Here is a 20,158-nt window from a genome sequence, read left to right as displayed (position 1 = left end):
AGTAGGAATCAGAGAGCCCTGCTTACAATCTAAGAGGCAAACAGGTCAGTTTAGATCTACTTGCCCATAGACCTGCATGGAGTTTCTGATCAGGTCTGCCTCAAAACTAACACCCAGACCTGATTGGAAAGCCCGCATGAAAGGGGACTAAGTGTTCCTTAAAGGGTAACTCCACTTTTGTGGGGGAAAAAAACTAGCAAATAAAAAAAAATAATATAGTGTACACAATTGTGACAGAAGACATATTGTAATTGAATGTTATTAAAAATGACTTTTCCTTTTCAATTTGAAGCTTTGTAGTGTTCTGTAAAATGCAATGCAATCCCAGATAGCAAACAATTGTGCTGTAAGCTTTAAACTGACTTGCTAAACTATTGCTAGACTTGCCAGGCTTCACTAGTTTGTTGCACAATTGCAGCAAGTCCGCATTACATGACTCCAGATCAACTTTCTTTGCAAACATTCTGCAAGTCTGCTGCAAGTTCTGGTTCAGTTATGTTGTGCAATAGTCATCCTACCATCGGGGCAATGTGACTGAATATTCATGCTGTAGACTTGCAGAGCTCCTGCTGTAGACTCACCATCAGGGCCGTACTGTGCTGGTGGCGAGACCGGCGCCCGCCGGGGGTGCAAGCCGAGGGGGCACGCTGTCTCAATCACTTCAGCAGGGACAGGCTTCAGCACACAGCAGCGGTGGGCTGCCGGTGGCAGCGCAGAGCACTGCTGCTTGCTGATGGCACTGCAGAGCCGCTGATGGGGGGTGGGGGTAATCTCGATCTCCCTCTTCCTCCTGTGTCGGCTTCAGATGCTGGAGGGAGAGGGAGCGCTCTGGCGCAACTACAATAGTGGCTGAGCTGTGTGTTTCTCTCACACACAGCTCAGCCAACGCTGACAGTTCCACTGCTCCTCCTCTTCCCGCCCCTCTACTCTGTCTGCCCCGCCCACACTTGTGAAGGAAGGAAGATTTAATAGCTGCAGGCAGCTTGCTCCTGAGCCTCATCCTGGGGTGAGTAAGCTCACCTGCTCTCCTGCCTTCTAGTCTGTATAGAAAACAAATTTAAGGGGTGTTCTGTGGACTCCGATGCAAGAAGGGGGCTTTGGTGAGTAGAGACCCCCTTAAATCAGCATTCCCCTTTACACCACACTTTACACCACACTTACAGTAAGTGGGGGCTCTGTGCGGACTCTGATGTAAGGGGGCTCTGTGCGGACTCTGATGTAAGGGGGCTCTGTGCGGACTCTGATGTAAGGGGGCTCTGTGCGGACTCTGATGTAAGGGGGCTCTGTGCGGACTCTGATGTAAGGGGGCCCTGTGCGGACTCTGATGTAAGGGGGCCCTGTGCGGACTCTGATGTAAGGGGGCCCTGTGCGGACTCTGATGTAAGGGGGTTCAGTGCGCCAATACAGATTCTTGCCAAGGGTGCTGGAGACCCTAGGTACGCCTCTGCTCACCATTACAACTTTGCTCTTGCTAGAGACTTGCCACACACATTTTCTACAAATTGGAAAAGTGTCAACTAGAACTTGTGCTTCAATTGCTCTGCAAGTGTACAACTTGCCAGTGAAAATGTGCAGCAAGTTAGCAGACTTATAATTCAGTTATCATTGCTATCTAGGAAATGGCAACCTGGAGGTGTTCTGTACACATAATTTGTACAGAATTCCCCCCAGAAAAATAATTTCTTGCTTGTGCGATTGGTTCACTAATTTTCCCAGAAGTCTGCACTAAAATACAAGTCATATTTCAGGCATCTCCTGCAACAAAAATGTCATTTTTGGTGAGATACTCCCAATAGGAAATCATGTCTACATGCAGACCCTGCCATTTTCCTCATTAGAGCCCTGCAGGTGCAGCAGCTGTCTGACAATTATGAAACCACTCCCATTAGATTCACTTTCCTCATGGACAGACAAACTCACAGGGATTTCTTCAGAATAACAAAAGGTAGGAATCTGCAATAAAGTTTGTTAAAATCCTTGCAATGTACATAGATCACCCAGAAGGGAATTTTTTTTTGTGCAACAAAAGTGGAGTTGTACTTTAACTTACAGTCTCAGTAGCTTGGCAGACAGTGACTGGATCCAAATGGCATCCAGCAGATCATAAAAAGCTGTAATCCAAAACTTGAGCAGATCAAAAGAGATGAACATCAGATTGGTGAATAAACCATAGTGTGTCTAGCTCCAGAAGAACACCGCACTATGTGATGGATGGAAGGTAAAGCATGAAGAAGGAGGGTGGGACTAGCTACATAGAGCACCCCCTAGCTACAGAGCGAGGTGCAGACATAATTATTTAAATACAAACAAACAACAATGCATGTATACCATGATACCACCAAATACAACTGTGTGCCCAATTTATCTTGGAAAAAAAAACAAAAGTATAATTACCTGAATTACTGAAAAAGGGTTGAGAAACATGGACCTATCGAGTAGCTCAGAAAACACTGCTAGAACATTTCTTCCAGAAGTGGATATCTTATATATAGTTACATTGTTCCAGCTTGGAGCAATGTAACTATGCATATATCTGTCCCTGGAAGCTGTAAAACACTGAAGTAGACATCACTATTCCAGTAGTCTCCATTGCTTCAGCGTCCTGTGCTGAGTGGCCAGCCTGTTGCATTGTGAACACATGTTAGCTGCTTGGCATGTGTGCCATTCAGAATGTTTTACATCCTGTGAATAAATGCAAAGTGTTCACCGATTGGACAAGATGGAGAGGTGGGGCGGCACTGTCACGGTTTAGCATATATTAAGACAAGATAAAAAAGCTAAATGAGCTACACCCCCGTAAATAGGTATAGGAGGAATTACTTCCAGTCAAACCTAGACCCAATAGCACCCATCTCTGCTTAGTAGAGACAGATAACTCCTCTTGAAATGGATAGGAACTACAAATTAGTTCTTGGTTATCTGCTGCTATTTCTAATTAAAAAGTATAAATGTGCATGCACATTAGAAGTAAACACTCTCTGAGACACGTTCAGCTCGGCTACTTCTAAAATCTGATTTATTTGTGGGCGGTGTTAATATTTTATACAGAAATATACGTCATTACTACGTCAGTCTAATTGGTACATCTCATTGGTTACAATACAAGAGAAGTGAAGAAACTTGATGCTTGAAGTTCGGTTGAAGCTGGTTCTCTTATCTCATATGCATTCTTCTAACGCGTGGGATGTAGGGGGTGGACGCCATCTTAAAGCGGGAGTCCGCCGGGACTCCGCGTTTTTTTTTTTTTTTTTTTAAAGCCAGCAGCTACAAATACTGCAGCTGCTGACTTTTAAAATAGTGACACTTACCTGTCCAGCGCGCCCGCGATGTCGGCATCCGAAGCCGATCTCTCGATCGTCTCTCGGGTGCTGCCGCCGCCATCTTGGGTATGGGAATCAGGAAGTGGAGCCTTTCGGCTTCATTTCCTGGTTCCCTACTGCGCATGCGTGAGTCGCGCTGCGCAATAAGGATGGACCCGCTGCCTCTGGGATCCGTGTGTTTCCCAGCAGGCAGCGGGGGACTTTCGGAAAGGGGCGTAATCTATGCCCCTTTCCGCAGAGAGCTGTCCCGGAAGTAGGTGCAGATACCTGTACTGTACAGGTACCTGCACCCCCCTCCCCCCTGAAAGGTGCCAATTGTGGCGCCGGAGGGGGGGAGGGTTCCGATGAGCGGAAGGTCCACTTTAGGGTGGACCTCCGCTTTAACTCCGAACAGAGAGTCAATCTGTATACTACATAATAATAAGTAAGGAGCATAGGAACATGTATACACATAAGCAAATAGACATTTTCTGATTATCATTATGTACATTAGATTCCTTTAACAGTCCCCCCTAAAATGCCTATTTTCTTCTGTCCCTCATCTAAAGGTCCTACTCACCTGGCCCATTCTCCTCAGCAACTCTTTTTAAGCTGTATATAGAGTTAGGCAGCAACTAGTTCACTACCCCCCTCGATACAGCTGGAGAAGGGCAATCGGTTGCTATCTATCCCTATAACCCTATAGGATTGTGAGATTTTGGACAGGGAGTGACTGTAGAGGAGTGAAGGGTTTGTCATCCTCCATCATAAGAGGGTCCTCTTCTTCTTGGTGGAGAAATGTAGGTGTGCTGTTGTCTACAGCCTTGCTCATTAACTTCTTTACGAAAGGTAGAATACAGCATACAATCAGGGCTAAAAGAACCAGGATTATTAGTACCGTTACCCCTATCTGGGCGAGCACCTTCTGCCACCCACTCATCCAGCTAAAATATTGATCCCATGGGTCTGTAATACCGGAGTTCTTCTTCAACTCCAATGACAAATCTTCTAATTTCTTTATAGCTAAAGTTACTTTACCATTTGGCCCGGTATTATCAGGAATGTAGGTACAGCAGGTTCCCGTTTTTTCTATCATTTTACAGACACCTCCTTTCTCAGCTAACACCATGTATAAGGCCATCCGGTTCTGGAATGTCATGTAGGAAGTGGGGGTAACTGGTCAGCAATTCCCTTAAGGGCATCTTTAGTGTAATTCACAAATCTTTGTTGGTTATAGTTTATGTAATTGATCCAATCTACATTCTTGTTCACATTTATTATGGGGATCAAAGACTCAAAACCAGCTTTTACCTGATCCCTGGATTTGAATTCATCAGGGACCCCCCTTGGAACTCCTATAGCATCTATGTACACATGAGGGTCAAAGCTTCCGGAGAGAACTGCTCGCTTCCTCCTCTGACTGTGCTGGGTCAGTGTATGTATCAGGAGTTTCTTCTGCTAGGATATGGAGGGGCATAATGACCTTCGCAAGGGCACATTCACCGGTCCAGATTCCCTCTAATCTGGTCCTATGTTTCAACCCACTGTCCCTCCCAGGAACCACAATTCTGTCCCCAGTAACTGTCTGTAAAACACACATATATATCCTTACCATCAGGGATGTCACTGTACCAATGGCGTTGCCATGAAAGAGTCAAACGGACAAGGTACTATGTCACAGTAATCAAAGGTAAAGGTGGTCACATGTGTACCTGTAGAGTTATACCAAAATGTAATTATGTTATCATTTTTTTGTGATGACCACCTCCTGGGCCTCCCCCCTAGACCAAACAGGAAAAGGATATGCAGCATGGTCGTCATGAAGTGGGCGGGATCTTGTCCTCTGGGGTGGAGCTTTCTTGCAGTGGGAGGCGTGTATTCAGGTGTTCTTCCCGGCCAATTCGACTGAGGTGGCTGTGGTCAGCAAAACTTGGAATGGACCATCATATCTGGGTTCAAGAGAATGTTTTCTCACAAATGTATTTACCAGCCCCCAATCTCCAGTAGTTGGTGTATTCCTGTATCTAATTCAGGATCTGGAATGGAAGAAAACATCTGGACATGCATTTGGGTTAATTCTTGTGATAATGCGGTTACATAATTAGTCAACAAATCAGATTGTAACTGTAACTGTAACTGTTGGGGAAAGTGACAGCCAAGTCTGGGGGGAGAACCAAACTAAATTTTATAAGGGGATAGGGCACGTTTCCCCCGGGGTGTGTGTCTGACACTGAACAGGGCAATGGGCAAACTGTCTGGCCGACTCATGTTAGTCTTTTGGGCCATCTTTAACATCCTGTTTTTCCAGTGTCCCTTTTATCCTTTCTACCTTCCCGCTACTTTGAGGGTGGTAAGGGGTGTGTCAGGGGTGTGTCAACTCTGTGATACACATACATAGTACAATTTGCATCTTTCTTGATTTCCTCTTCTATCCAACCCTTTTTGCAATGCCCTTGCCGTCCTGTACCATGCTTCTGCCACATCCAATAAGCCGTTATCACACAGAGCGCCCCTTTGTTCTCTTATCAGCACACGCCATTCCTCTGCTTCTTGCAACATCTTCTCTCCTCTTCACAATATCACATGCTAGCATTTCCTTCTCTCTCTCTCTCTCTTTCTCTCTCTTTCAGCGGACGGCTTAAGAGGAGAATACAGGCAACTAATGGGTTAATACTCCTCTGACTGCTGTCTTATCAAAGAATTCCTAAGGTGGGGGCTCGCATCCCTTCGAGCGATTGCAGGCTCCTGGCTGTTCTATCTCTTCGAGGGTCAAAAAAATACATTCAGGACAGGACATTACACCTGACACTCTTTGAACTGCAAAGATGGCTCTCGGGAGAAGCTCACCTGAGTTACAAGACTGCCAAATTCCAGCTAGCCTTGGTTCAGTCTGCCCAATCTGCAGCTGAGATTAACCCTCAAGAAAAGCTCACCCGAGAAGAACGTTTATAGACGTTTGCAAGACTGCCACTTCCGCAAGCCTTCTTTCAAACTGCCCTAATTCACAGTTTGAGATTAACCCTCAGAGGTCCTACACAGCCAACCTTGAGTAACCCCCGTCTATAAACGCCTGCAGAATTCCACCCCACCACTAGAGGTAGAATCTAGGGGTGAGGATGGACACACGCCTGCAGCTGCACTTTCAGTTTGCTAAATTTGCAGTCCTTCAGAATGACAGACACTGAACAGATAATAGTCAGCAGAAAACCATTAACAGGTTTGTTAAAACAGCTTCAGGTGAGAAATAGGTTACCTGCCTCTTTGAACAATCAAAAGGAGCCAACAAGACAAAATCAACCGGCCCAACCAGAGAAGTTGTACAATGGTACAATGGAGATATTTTTTTTACCTACAGGTAAGCCTTATTATAGGCTTTCCTGTAGGTAAAAGTTAAAAAAGTGGGTTTACTTCCACTTTAAGGCGGACAGTCCCTTACTGGCGACAGCTTCCCTTCTACCTCAGACCACAGCAGGTTCTCTGGCCAACAGAACCATCACTTTTGGTTGGACTGCAAGCTGCAGTCCCAACCCTGCACTGATCTCTTGCTTCTGGATAGGCCCTCTTTTCCAGAACACACTAGAAACAGAGGAGGCACCAGAGAAATGAAGTTCATGTTGGTCACCTGCTGGTAAAACCAACCTCAATCCCCAGATCAAAAACCAACAGGCTTAGCTTGCAGCTAGGCCTGCCTAAATTTACCTGCACTGACTGTAAAAACAAAACCACTACCTGTAGCACATCCTACCTAAGGTAGAGGGTGCTACATTGCACACCACCTGTACCCGTGGGAGTCCACTGCCTGTTGGCCACTCTCTGCACCATCTTGTCTCCTGTTTACTGCACACAGATCCTACTGTCTCGAGTGTGGAACTTCATTGATACCTGGCCGAGGATCTAACCCAGCATTATTCATCAGCCTTGGAACAGAGCAGAAACCCTTATTTCACACACCCCATTTAGCTACTTCTAAGCCTGACCCTGGATCCCTGAGTCTGTTATCATTACACTGACATTTTTGGTCATATCGCTGTTGTGGACCGGGGACCGTTTGTCACTTTTTCACCAACCAGCTTTATTCTCCCAATGGGGGGAGAATGTGTGAATGTGTGTGTGTGTGAGGATAGAGGCATGGTCATGTTAGCTACCAGTCTGTGTTGACACCGTTGTCATTTTTTTATTCTGAAACTGTGAAGGTTTTTGTGGTTTTACCCATGTTTAAATTTCAATAAAGTTATTTATATTTTTCTTAACACCGGCATACTCCTATTTGATGAATCTCTTGAGGATCTCTAATCCTCTTTAAGGTTACTTTCACACTGGGGCGATCAGCGCGCTGGCGGTAAAGTGGCGCTATATTTAGTGGCGCTTTACCGTTGTTTTAGCGGCGCTGATCGGCCGCTAGTGCCCGAAAAAGGGTTAAAACCGCCCGCAAAACGCTGCTCCATTGTTTTCCATGGGAAGGGGCGCTTTAGGAGCGGTAAATACACAGCTCCACAAGGCGGCGGCGGTGAATGTATCTTATAGCGCTTGTTTCATTCTGATTAATGTGAGTAGTCACTTTTTGGATTTTAATAACGTTAACAAGTCATAACAATATTACACTATGGATATTTAATTTACTATATAATGCGATGGAACGAGGAGTAACTGAATAATAACTGGACCAGCTTCACATAGCGACACAGGGGCTCACACTGCGGGGGCGCTTTAACCCCTGCAGGGGCAGGGGAGCTGGTGAATGCGGCAATTTGTCTTATGCATGGAAAACGCACCGGTTGCAATTCAGGATACATCAAAACACTGAGCACCAGTCACTTTAATCTATGTGGAACTTTTTAAAGATTTTTGCTTTTGATTCAAATGGACTTTAATATGTGGAGAAAATAGAAGACCTATACCCACCTTTTTTGCATAAGAGCACAAGCACTTTATACTGCACATAGCTGTGTATATATATAAAATACATTCTTTTTTTTTTTTGTCAATTTTATAGATGTTTCCTTGCACTAGCACTTCTAGTTTGAAATCTGCACATTGAATTAAAGAGGAAGTAAACCCTGATGGGTTAACTTCCTCTTTCATTCCCTGCAAAGGCAAAGCATAATGGACTACTATGCATCGCATAGTAGCCCATTATGTGTCACTTACCTGACACAGGAGCCAGCGAAGTTGCCGCTGTCCCCTGTAGTCCGCCGCATCCATCTTGCTGGTGGCGTCTCGCAGCTCCGCCGCTGTCATTCGGCGAAGCCGCGATGACGTCACTCCCGCACATGCGCACGGGAGTCGACGCGCGTGGCAGCTCCATTCTTGGAAATGTCGCGCTCAGTGCGCCTGCGCGCCGCTGTCTACGGCGCATGCGCCGTAGACAGCGGTGCCTGTTTTCGGGCAAATATCTCCTAAACCATATAGGTTTAGGAGATATTGCTTAGACCTACAGGTAAGCCTTAATCTAGGCTTACCTGTAGGTCAAAGTGGTTTGTAAGGGTTTATAACCACTTTAATTTTTACAGAAGTTTACTAGCACTTACAATTTGCAATCCGCATGTGGTATTAATTATCATCATGGTGAATTCTGAATTATGGTAGATAGAGATATATGTACATTTTGCTGTTTCAGGAGAGCGCCATAGCTACCACCACAGTGTTCACACAGCTCCTACAGCGCTCCAAAGATGTGGCTTGCAGGACTTTTTTGACCGCCCTGCAAGCGCACCGCTCCAGTGTGAAAGCGCTCAGGGCTTTCACATTGGAGTTCACTGAGCGGCTCTTTCAGGGTGCTTTGCAGGCGCTATTTTAAGCACTTTAGCGCCTGCAAAGCGCCTCAGTGTGAAAGGTGCCTAATGAAATGTCACGCTTTAGACCTTGTCCAATCAAAGAGCACTTTGCCATAATTCAGAAAATGCAGAGCAATCTATGAACGTCGCCCGTGCTGAGTAAGTAACCTCCTGCGTTCAGAATACGGCAGGGCAGCGCACCTGAACGCAAGTCACCAAGTATGCTATTTACATATATTGGTCCGAGCTGGTCCAATGTGTGTATAAAATATCCACCCCTGGAACTCTTCTTGGAATTCTTTATAGAACAAGTGATAAGGTAAATATTCTGCTCTAAAAGATTACCTTTTTTCTCATCAGAAAGCTGCTATATTTTATATAAAGCTTTATTCTGCTACAAGACTCGTTCTGTGCAATATCTATTTTGTACACTTTCTATCCTTCACACATGCCGGAACCTTTATGTATCGGAACCTTTGACGCCGACAATGGTTCCTAAGGAGCCTAATTCAGCGTGCTCTCTGGTGTTTCCCGGAAGTGGAACTAGTGACAGCTTCGGGTGTCCTTGTTTGGCAGCTGGTGCTGGATGTACGGAAGAGGACAGAGCTCGTCGGTCACCCAGAATGTTGCGGGCTGCATGGTGAGTGGGATTGGCTGTGTATTGCCCGTTATAGGGGGTCCGGGTAGGTGGGTGATAGAAGCACATGGGAAATGCTGAGCTCTTCTATGATATGGCCACTGGCAGTAATGACACACCTTCTGCTTAACATTGGTCTGTACTATGACATGCCTGCATACCAACACTGACTTTTCCTTCATGTGGAACCTCACCCTTAAAAGGGAGGTTATGTTTAATGTCCTCCCCCCACCTCTTCATATGGAGCTTTTTTTTAGGACTGGGTTCTTGGTTTGTTGGGTTCCTAATCGGATCGCATAGGCAATTCCACTGCAATCCCCCCACAGGTCCCAGAAGGCTTTGTAAACATGCCAGCGACTAAGGATGAGCTCCGGCGTGTTCACACAGCCCCACATCAGGACAATGTCTCATTGCTTATGATTAGCGCAGTGCCGACTTCCTGGCGGGCTCTGCACGTGGGCTGTTCGAACACGCCGGAGCTCATCCTTACCGGCGACCCGAAGACCAGTGGAAAAAACGACCCAGATGAGGACAACACTGGATCCCTGGACAGGTAGGTGTCCTTTTATTAAAAGTCAGCAGCTACACTATTTGTAGCTGCTGACTTTTAATTTTTTTTCCTCAGAGCAAAGAACTTCTTTAAAGTAGTAATCCATAGTGGTTTTTTTTCCCCTTAATCTGTTCCTGACACCTATATGTGGCTTCTACCTGGGCTTTAATGGCAAGCGGCTGTATATATGTGGCCCTAGGTAAAGATATTACTGTGCCAAGAGCGTGCTCCCAGCACAGTAATGAACAGGTAACAGAAAGCTCCCGATACATATTTGCGATTGGGAACTTTCAGATCATGTGACGGCTAATCCCCTGCATTTAGATCAACTTAAAGGACAGTGACTGGAAGGAGTTATAGTGGTTTTAAATGCTATTTTTTTTACCTTCATGCATTCTAAACTGTGAAAAAACCTTCTCCAGTCCCCCTAATGCTTACCTGAGACCCATCTCAATCCAGCGATGTGCACGAGACCAGAGATTCTGCCAGGACTCTCATTCCTCCTTGACTATGACAGCAGCAGGAACCATTGACTCCTGCTACTGTCAATCATAGCCAGTGAGCGAATAAGGAGAAAGCGGGGGGCCGAGCTGCAACTATATGTATCTTATGGACGCATAGAGCTGGGATCAGGAGTGAGCATGAACCAGTGCCTCCAGAGCAATCGACTTGATGTTGTGGGACTGGCATAAGAGACAGGAGCACAGCAGCACTGGCGGGGGACCCAACAAAGATTGGAGCTGCTCTCTGCAAAATCACTGCACAGAGCATGTAAGTATAACATGTTTATTATTATTTTTTTAAAATGAACCTTTAGCCCTGGTCCACATTGGAGGATTTGGCATGCCAGTTGACACGTGAAAGTGCATGCCAAATTGGCAGCAATCCCGGCAATGGTTGTCCCAATCAGTGTAACGCCGACATTGCAGCGCCACGCCGATTACCAAAATTAGTTTTTGTACTACTTTTGGTGACTTCGGAATGCGATCTCCACTGACATCTGTGCAGAAACCCGCACAAATGTTTCTCAAATTGCCTGGAAGTCTAAACTGACATGCGGGAATTCCGGCTGTCAGTGTGAACCTGGGCTCAGTATCACTTTAACACATGGAGCAAAAGAAAAGGAACATTTTCCAGTAAACTTTTTGTTAAAGCAGTATATTAAACCCAAGAGCAAACATTAATTATATTGCAGTTTACCAATTCTTGGATGTGATGACGGCATTTGTTTCCTTTTTTTTAGGCTTTCTTTCTTTTATTTTCATTTGGTGATCCAGCCAAGTACGCCTGTTGTCTTTCAAAAGAACAAGCTCTCTTGCAGATGCATGAAGTTAAAGGGATGAGGCAAACCATTTAACACCAGCAGGGGTGCTTACAATGTTCAGCTTTTATTTATGTTAAACCTTTATCTCAAAAGGAAAAAATAAACTGTTTGCAGCTGCTTACAACGTGTTAGGCGGAGTTCAATTTGTTAGTGTATTTAAATATGCTACATCATCTAACACTCCTCCCCCCCCTCCCAACCCCAGACTGAAAATGCTTGTGTCCAAAGGTGGCCCCATAGATAAAATTAATACTAATGAAAATAATAAAACCTAAAACTTGAAATGCACACAGAAACACCCGTACAAACAAGAGAGCTGCACAATTAATCGTTAAAAAATCATGATCTCGATTCAGCCCCCCCTCACGATCTTAATAAAGCATTTCCTTGATTCAGTGCAGAGTGTTCTCTGCTCACAGCTGAAAAAAAAAAAAACAGGCAGCCTGCCAAGTTTAGTACAACAATGTCAGCACTGGGTGAGAACTATAAACAAAGTATCAGAAGTAGTATCAAAAGTAGTATTCTTTTAGATCAAAGGGATGAACTTTGTCTGTAAATGAGGGAAGTTTAACCACTTAAAGGCCAAACCTTTTTCTGACACTTGTTTCTTACAAGTTAAAATTTGTATCTTTTGCTAAAAAAATTGTTAGAACCTGGAAGCATTATATACATATATTTTTTTTAGCAGAGAACCTAAAGAATAAAATGATGGTTGTTGCAATGTTTTATGTCACACTGTATTTGTGCAGCAGTCTTTCAAACTCAATTTTTTGGGAAACAATACACTTTAATGAATAAATAAAGAAAATAAACAATAAAAGCCCAATTTTTTTTTTTCTATAACGTGAAAGATGATGTTACGCCACAATTATGCAGGAATTGGGATCTTTATTCTAAGCAAAAAAATGTGGAATTTTATTTTAGCCAGAATCGTGCAGCTCTAACAAAACCGTAAAGAAAGATGCTATTCACTTCTTGAATTGTGGGTTAGTACCTCAAGGTATTGAGACCAGAGACAAACAGCCTGGCAAGTAGCATCTTTTGACCAAAGTTGTCAAAAGCAGCTCACATATTTCTCTGTACAAGTTTCCTTTTAAAGACCTCTATCCGTCAGACATGGACAGCAGGAAGTTGTGTTCGGAGATCAGGGGAACTCTAGACCTCTGCTATGATTGCCTACGAAGGAATGTTTTCTTTTCCCCAATCAGATTCTTTCTCTCTCTTGTACTACATGCAGCATTTGGTTGCTATATGCTGCCCATACATAAAGGTTTCTGGCCGTTATAACCAAATTGTTCAGCCTACCAACAACAATTCTGATTTTCCAAGGTGAATTCTAAGAATGGATATTTTTGCATAGTTACATTTTTCTAGCTTGGAGCAATGTAAGTATGCATATTGTATACAGTGCTGATCCCTGTGTAGTGGAGAGTCAATGTAGTAGCCAACTCTACTACAGTGTTCCTCGCTGTCATCCCAGTGCCATTAAACAGAGTTACTCCGTATAGGCACCATTCAATGAATACAAGACATTCTCTGATTGGACGAGGTGCAGATCATAATGTAACCACCCCACCCCTCTACCTTGTCCAGTCAGAGAGGAAAAGGAATGGTGCCCATGCAGAGTGAGCAACCACCTGTGTTTAATATGCAGCAGGACAGCACAGAACCCAGAAGAGATCATGATCACTGGGTAGCAGGGTGGCTGCTACAGTGATTCTTTTCTTCCACAGGGATCGGCCTGATATGGAACACTGGACTATACGAAAGAAATCCATAACTGGGATTCATCTTTCACATTTTTATTCAAATTATTGGCAGCCACATTCCTTGATTCCTTTGTATGTTTTTTTTCCCACCTAAGCTAGTTTAAATGTGGTTCGGCTTGCCCTGTTTATGGTCATCATTAGGTGACATAGACTGTTTAATCCCTTGCTGAGACATCTGCTAATTTCTGGCCAACCTTGCATGCTTTTTTATCTTCTCTGTTCCATCTGTCAACTGATTTACTAAAGGATCATAAGTTGGCAGGAAATGATGAGACATCATACAGGTAATCATTGTATTCAAAGGGCTTCACCAAAAACTGAGTTTTGGCTTTAGTTCTCTTTCAAAGGTCTGTGTCCAGGCTTTTAGTTATCAGCCGCTAACTAAGTAAAGCGGAGTCTTTTAAAGCGGTTATAAAGGCTGAAGGTTTTTGCCTTTATACATTCTATGCATGAAGGTAAAAAAAAAAAAAACTTCAGTGGGTAGCTCTCCCCGCAGCCCCCTTACCCAAGCCCAATCCTGATCCAGTGATGTACACATGAGCGCCCACTCTCCCAGGTCTCTTAAGCCTCATTGGCTGCTGTCAATCACAGCTGTGTCTCATAGACACACAGAGGTGGCTCAGGACAGAGCACAAACGGGTACCCCCAGAGCAGGCAGTTTGCTCTGGGGGCACTTGGCAAGGAGCAGCGGTGGGGCCACGAGCACCGGCACAGGACTTAAGAAGAGGGGTATTAGGGCTGCTCTGTGCAAAGCCACTGTACAAAGTAGGTAAGTATGATGTGTTTATTATTAGAAAAAAAATAATGTGCATTTTAAGAGACATTTTCTTCAGCCCATTTAAAGAAAAGTGACAGTCCCAGACCCTTTTATACTCGCGTTCCTATTGCTCCTCCTCCACTCTTCAATCAGTCACAACAAAATACCTGTAACTAAACACTGTGACATGTCTGAGAAGCATATATCATCTACCCTGTGTAAGTGGCAACACAGAGATTGCACAGGATATGTTATGATGAAGCAGTGGGGTATTGCTGCGAAGGTGAGTATAAAGAGATTAAGGGGGTGAGTTTTGGGCTGGGTTCACACTATCTGCAGGCGCAGGGCACAGCAGGGGGTCCGGTGCATCTTTGTTCAGTGTTTTAGGTCTGAATTTTTACCTGAATTCAGACCTGAAACAGACCAGAACACGCACAGGCCCCTTCTGCTGTACACTCCACGGCCACCCCAGAGATGTGTGAACCCGCTCCGTAGAGAGCCAGTCACGCTCTCCTGTCATGTGAATTGGATGCAGAGAAACCTACATCCAGTTCGCATAAGTGTGAACCCAGCCTTAAAGGAAAACCGTACTTATAATAACTCCTCAAATTCATCCTTACACCGGATCTGCACTACATCCACACCCCCCATTCCGTTGTGGTGGAGAAGAGCAGTATAACAGAATACAAAGTGAGGGGGCAGTATGTATAGACAGGCTCCCTCACTTGCCGACGTTGACTCTCATTGTCGGCCCTAAAAAGTACCGATGTCTGCCACGCTCCAGCGTTTTGGTTTTTCTGGTTCTTTCCTGTCAGCCCTGCAGGCCTTGTACTCACTTCCCACGTCCCAGGTTCAATTGGCATCTTATAGATCCCCACTCTTTACGCATAGTAACGGCACTAGACAGGGATGTCCCCTATCCCCCCTGTTGTTTATATTATGCCTTGAGCCCTTGGCCGCAGCTATAAGGGAAGACTCAGATATAAGCGGGATTTCTCTCAAACTGAAGGAATATAAGTTGTCCCTTTTTGCAGATGACATCCTCCTCACCTTGACGAAACCTCAAATTTCCCTCCCCAAACTTCATACACTCCTGGATACATTCAGTAAACTCTCGGGGTATAGGGTTAACACGACTAAAACTGAAGCGCTCCCCATTCATATTCCTCCTCCACTTCTGGCTTCTTTAAAGAATGACTTCCCCTACCATTGGTGCCCGGTCTCCCTTAAATACCTTGGCATTAATTTGACCGCTACATATAATTCCTTATACGAAGCTAACTTTGTCTCTCTGATAGCGGAAACACATAGTTTGCTCAGAAGCTGGTCAACTTGCCCTCTGTCCCTCCTGGGTAGGATTAATGTATTAAAAATGGCCATACTCCCTAAATTTTTGTATCTCTTTGAAACGTTACCAATTGCTATTTCCATGCCTCAGCTTCGGAATATTCAACGGGCCTTCACTAAATTTATATGGGGAAATAAAATGCACAGAATCGCCCAGACCGTGGTCTTTGCTCTGCGGTCTCATGGGGGGTTAGGAGCTCCTGATATAGTGAAGTACTTTTATGCGACTCACCTTCTGCCGGCTATCTCCTGGTCGTCCTATTTCGCTACCAGTAGATGGTCGGAACTTGAAATGAGTGTCATTGGTCCTGTTCACCCTTGCTCCATGCTGTGGTCAGATCTGCCCTCCTCTATGGCTCAGCTTAGACGCATACTCCTTGGGCCGATGTTATTTACTCTATCCATATGGAAAAAATGTCATGGGAGGTACTCTCTCTCTCTTCTCCATGCTCACCCTTGTTAAATGTCGTTTTCAACCCAGACATACCTGATAGTCTCTCCTTGAAGAATATGTACCCCTGGTTCAGTTTGGGTATCTTCCAACTTCGCCACCTAGTAAACCCGATATCTCGTAAATTCCTATCCTTTTTAGAACTTCAGAATAAGTATGATATCCCGAACCATACCTCCAATTTAAACACTATTTTCATTCCAGATCCCCTGACCTGGCTCTGGTCAATCCTACCACCTTTGAAACTTTATGTTCCCAGGGTCCTTGCCAGAAAGGCCTCATATCCGCCATATACAGCATACTTCACAATTCTACTGCTCCCACCGCGGAGGCTCACCTCTATATGAGGAAATGGGCCACTATTTTACAGACTCCCTTAACCCTCTCTCAATGGCAAGAAGTCTGGTTGTCTACCTCCAAGGTTTCTAGGTGCGTGGAGCAGAGAGAGACAGCCTACAAGGTACTGATGTTTTGGTACAAAACTCCTGAAATGCTACACAAATATGACCCCTCTATATCTAAGATGTGCTGGAGGTGCTTACGACATGAGGGCACCCATTATCACATTTTTTGGAGTTGCCCCTTAATTGTACCTTTTTGGTCTATGGTCCAATCCCTACTCCATACCGTGTTGGGGATCACCATCCCTTTAGACCCAAGGCATTACTTGCTGGGCCTGCCTGTTGCGACGCTATCAAAAAGCGCTAAGAAGCTGACAGCATATGTCCTCCTAGCTGCCAAGAGAGTGATCCCTACTCTTTGGTTGTCCTCCTCCCCCCCAACCCACTCTCAGTTGATTTCCGCTATTGCAAACATACGTAGAATGGAACATATGACTGCTTTGGTACAAGACTCTCTACCTAAATTTTCTAAAATATGGGACAGATGGGACAACTCTATATCGAATCCTGAGGCAACACCCCGATGTATAGACATGAGCTTCCAGGAAATTTTTCCCATGGCTCTCTCCCGAGATACTACCCCCTGCGTTACCTCTATAAAATACGGTATTTGGTTTAACTATGCATTTTTATATGCGAATCCGTGGTGTATCCTGTTCCTTCCCCTTTAATGTGATATTTTAAGTTACCGACATTTGATATCCCGCCTGCGGCGGTACTTGCTTTTACAGTTGCAATGTTAATTTTGATTGTATGTATCGGAAGCATATATACTTTGTTCTGTGAAAGAAATCTTTTTCTCAATAAATATACATTTATAAAAAAAAAAAAGTACCGATGTCACTGGGTGACCCTGCCCCTTTGTGTAATTTAGTGGCGGGCCTAAATGAGAGCGCCTTCTCGCCGCTATAAAGTATAGGTAAAAAAAAAATGAATTTAAAAGCCCACAATGATAGTCAGTATCCGCCAGTTAGGCAGCCTTTCTGTACAGACTGCTCCCTCACTGTGTATACTTCTCTTCTCCTGTCTTTTTCTGCCCCAACCAAAATGATTGCTCCATAATCTAAAGAAAAAAAAAAAAAAAGGCAGAAATTACATTTAAAAGCCAACAATGATAGTCAGTAACCACCAGTTAGGGAGCCTTTCTGTACAGACTGCCCCCTTACTGTGTATTTTGCTGTCTGCCCCTGTCCTTGCACCCCCCCCCCCCCCCTTTTTAGCACCAGATCTCATAGGTAGCGCTTAACTAATGAACCATAGGTGCTTCTAAAGCATTACCTATGGAAGATAAAGGATATTGACGTTTTCTCGCTGTTTCACAGGTGCATGCAATTTTAATACTTGATATGTACCTATTTACTTGGTGCAACGTCATCATTTATATTTTACAAAAAAATGGTTAAACTATTGTGTACCCTAAAATTAATTTTTTTTTTTTTTTTTTTACTGAAATTTAGCGTTTTATAAATAGTTGTGCTAATGTCATGCTACATAAAGATTTGAAACTACCCGTATTTATTCTCTAAGTGGTGTCTGTTTTCAGAAAAATATAATGGGGGTTTTAAGTAATCTTCAGGACTAAATTTTATTTTTTAATCCTGTAAACCAAAAATTTGGTTAATTTGCTGGAAAGAACTGATGTACACTGATCCGTTTTTTTATTTGAAAAAAAACGAGACTGGACTGATGAAACAAACGGAAGGCCTGTGTGAAAGGGGCCTTAAGCGGAAACCCTCTTCACTGCTGGGCGCACCTGTACACTTAACCAATTATAGGCTTGAATGGGGGCATCTGAGTAATCCTGGGAAAAGCACTAGTGTTCAGGATGTTATCATATAAGTCTGAGATTTAATACAAAAGTCCAATTGTCCTTTAAAGAGACACTACCTGAGTGGAAACAGTGACCATTTCTATAAGTCCACTTAAAAAATATATAATACATGCACATATATTTGCAGGAAAATATGTGTGCCTTTATTTATTTTTTATAGGAGCTTGCAAAGCATTGTACCCACAGAAATTGGATTATGAGTGCAATGCCAGGCTCCTGCAGACTTTCTCTTCTGCTCCTTGTCTATATCTCTAAGGCCCCTTTCACACTGGGGCGGTTTTCAGGCGTTACAGCGCTAAAAATAGGGCCTGTGTAGCGCCTGAAAAAAACCGGCCCCTTTCACTCCAGTGTGAAAGCCGGAGGGCTTTCACACTGGAGCGGTGCGCTGGCAGGACAGTGAAAAAAGTCCTGCTAGCTGCATCTTTGGAGCGGTGAAGGAGCGGTGTATGCACCGCTCCTACCCATTGAAATCAATGGGACAGCGAGGCAATACCGCCGGCAAAGCGCCGATGCAGCGGCGCTATACGGGCGGTTTTAACCCTTTTTCGGCCGCTAGCGGGGGTTAAAACCACCCCGCTAGCGCCCGCAGACCGCCGCTAAAACGACGGTAAAGCGCCGCTAAAAATAGCGGCGCTTTACCGCCGACGCCTGCACCGCCCCAGTGTGAAAGGGGCCTACGGATGAGCTCAGGAGTGTTCGCATGCTCCACGTGCAGAGCCCGCCAGGAAGTTGGCGTGGCGCTGCGCTGCGCTAATCACAGGCAGTGAGACATTTCCCAATCTCGGCAGCCGCACATCGGGGCAATGTCTCACTGCCTGTGATTAGCGCAGCCCTGCGCCGACTTCCTGGTGGGCTCTGCACTTGGAGCATGCGAACACGCCTGAGCTCATCCTTAATCTCTATATGGGCTTACAGTTAAAAATCTCTCTTTTCTTTTGAGAACTACAAGTCTGTCTGCCGTGTTTTTATTTTATAATTTTTTTGTTTTTACGGATGTGTTGAAGGAGGTCTTAAAATGTAACTGTAGCTAATTTGTTTAACCGTCCAGAGTATGTACTTTGACGGTGTCATGTGTTAACCTGCTGAGAAAAAAATGGCCTGACTGGAGTTGGACCTTAAGTGACAGTCATGAGGAAAGTGTGGAGCTGCCGTTGCTGACCTGTTCTTTGAAATAGTTTGTTCCCTGACTGCTGTGCTTCTCTTATGACTTATAATGTAATCTAAGTCTGGGGCTTAGAACAAGGATTGAAATAAGGAATTCTGACACTCCTTTAGAGTAAGGATAAGCTCCGCCAGGAAGGCGGCACTGCACTGTGCTAATCACAGGCAGTGAGACATTGCCCGATCTCTGCAGCCCTGCATCAGGACAATGTCTCACTGCTTGTGATTAGCGCAGTGCCGACTTGCTGGTGGGCTCTGCACGTTGGCTTTGCAAACACGCCGGAGCTCATCCTTACTTTACAGCATATTTGTTCTGGGTTTTTGAATCAAATTATAGAAGCCAAACGGCTAACCTTCAAAAAGGGCCAGCACTGGCAGCCCCTGTACATTTTTAATGACATAGTCACTTAAAGTCAAAGTATATCTATAGCCAAAACTGTTTTTTGTTTTAGTTTTGGATATAACTTCTATCAGGATTTACAGCTCTTTGGAACTCTGTTAAAATGCAAGTATAGAAATAACTGGATGTTGCTTGTTTACTAGGGCTGCAACTAACGATTATTTTCATAATCGATTAGTTGGCCGATTATTGTTTCCATTAATCGGTTAATAACCTTAAAAAAAAAAAAAAGGGTCAAATTGACGTTCATTTTCAACCAAAGTGATGGGAAAATTTGGAAATAGAAAACTGCTTGGTCAAAGGAATTTTCAGACAGTGTTTTGTGGTTTTCATTCAGAAATTATATTAATTTTAAAAACAGATTTTTAAAAACAAGTGAAAATTTCAAACAAAATTCTTTCATTCAGCGAATGTACAAAAGATTTTTCGTCTGAATATTCTCATCTGAAAATTGATC

At 44.3% G+C, this 20,158-nt stretch overlaps 1 protein-coding gene across 4 annotated transcripts in view; it reads left to right on the top strand.

The window, feature by feature from the left end:
• Positions 1-9,587: 9,587 nt before the first annotated feature.
• OPA1 (OPA1 mitochondrial dynamin like GTPase) overlaps positions 9,588-20,158 on the top strand; it is a 119,219-nt gene continuing 108,648 nt past the window's right edge. For all 4 annotated transcript variants that reach the window (XM_077487478.1, XM_077487476.1, XM_077487477.1 and 1 more), the window contains exon 1: positions 9,588-9,713. In XM_077487478.1, coding sequence (XP_077343604.1) covers positions 9,697-9,713 — 17 coding nt within the window. In that variant the 5' untranslated portion in view covers positions 9,588-9,696. The remainder of the gene's footprint in view (positions 9,714-20,158) is intronic.

This window comes from Lithobates pipiens, unplaced genomic scaffold, assembly GCF_037356315.1.
Source record: "Lithobates pipiens isolate NorthernLeopardFrog02 unplaced genomic scaffold, aLitPip1_a1.2 Scaffold_18, whole genome shotgun sequence".
NCBI classification, from domain to species: domain Eukaryota; kingdom Metazoa; phylum Chordata; class Amphibia; order Anura; family Ranidae; genus Lithobates; species Lithobates pipiens.
The sequence above is the reverse complement of the archived record's forward strand: the minus strand, read 5'-3'. Positions and strand labels throughout refer to the sequence as shown.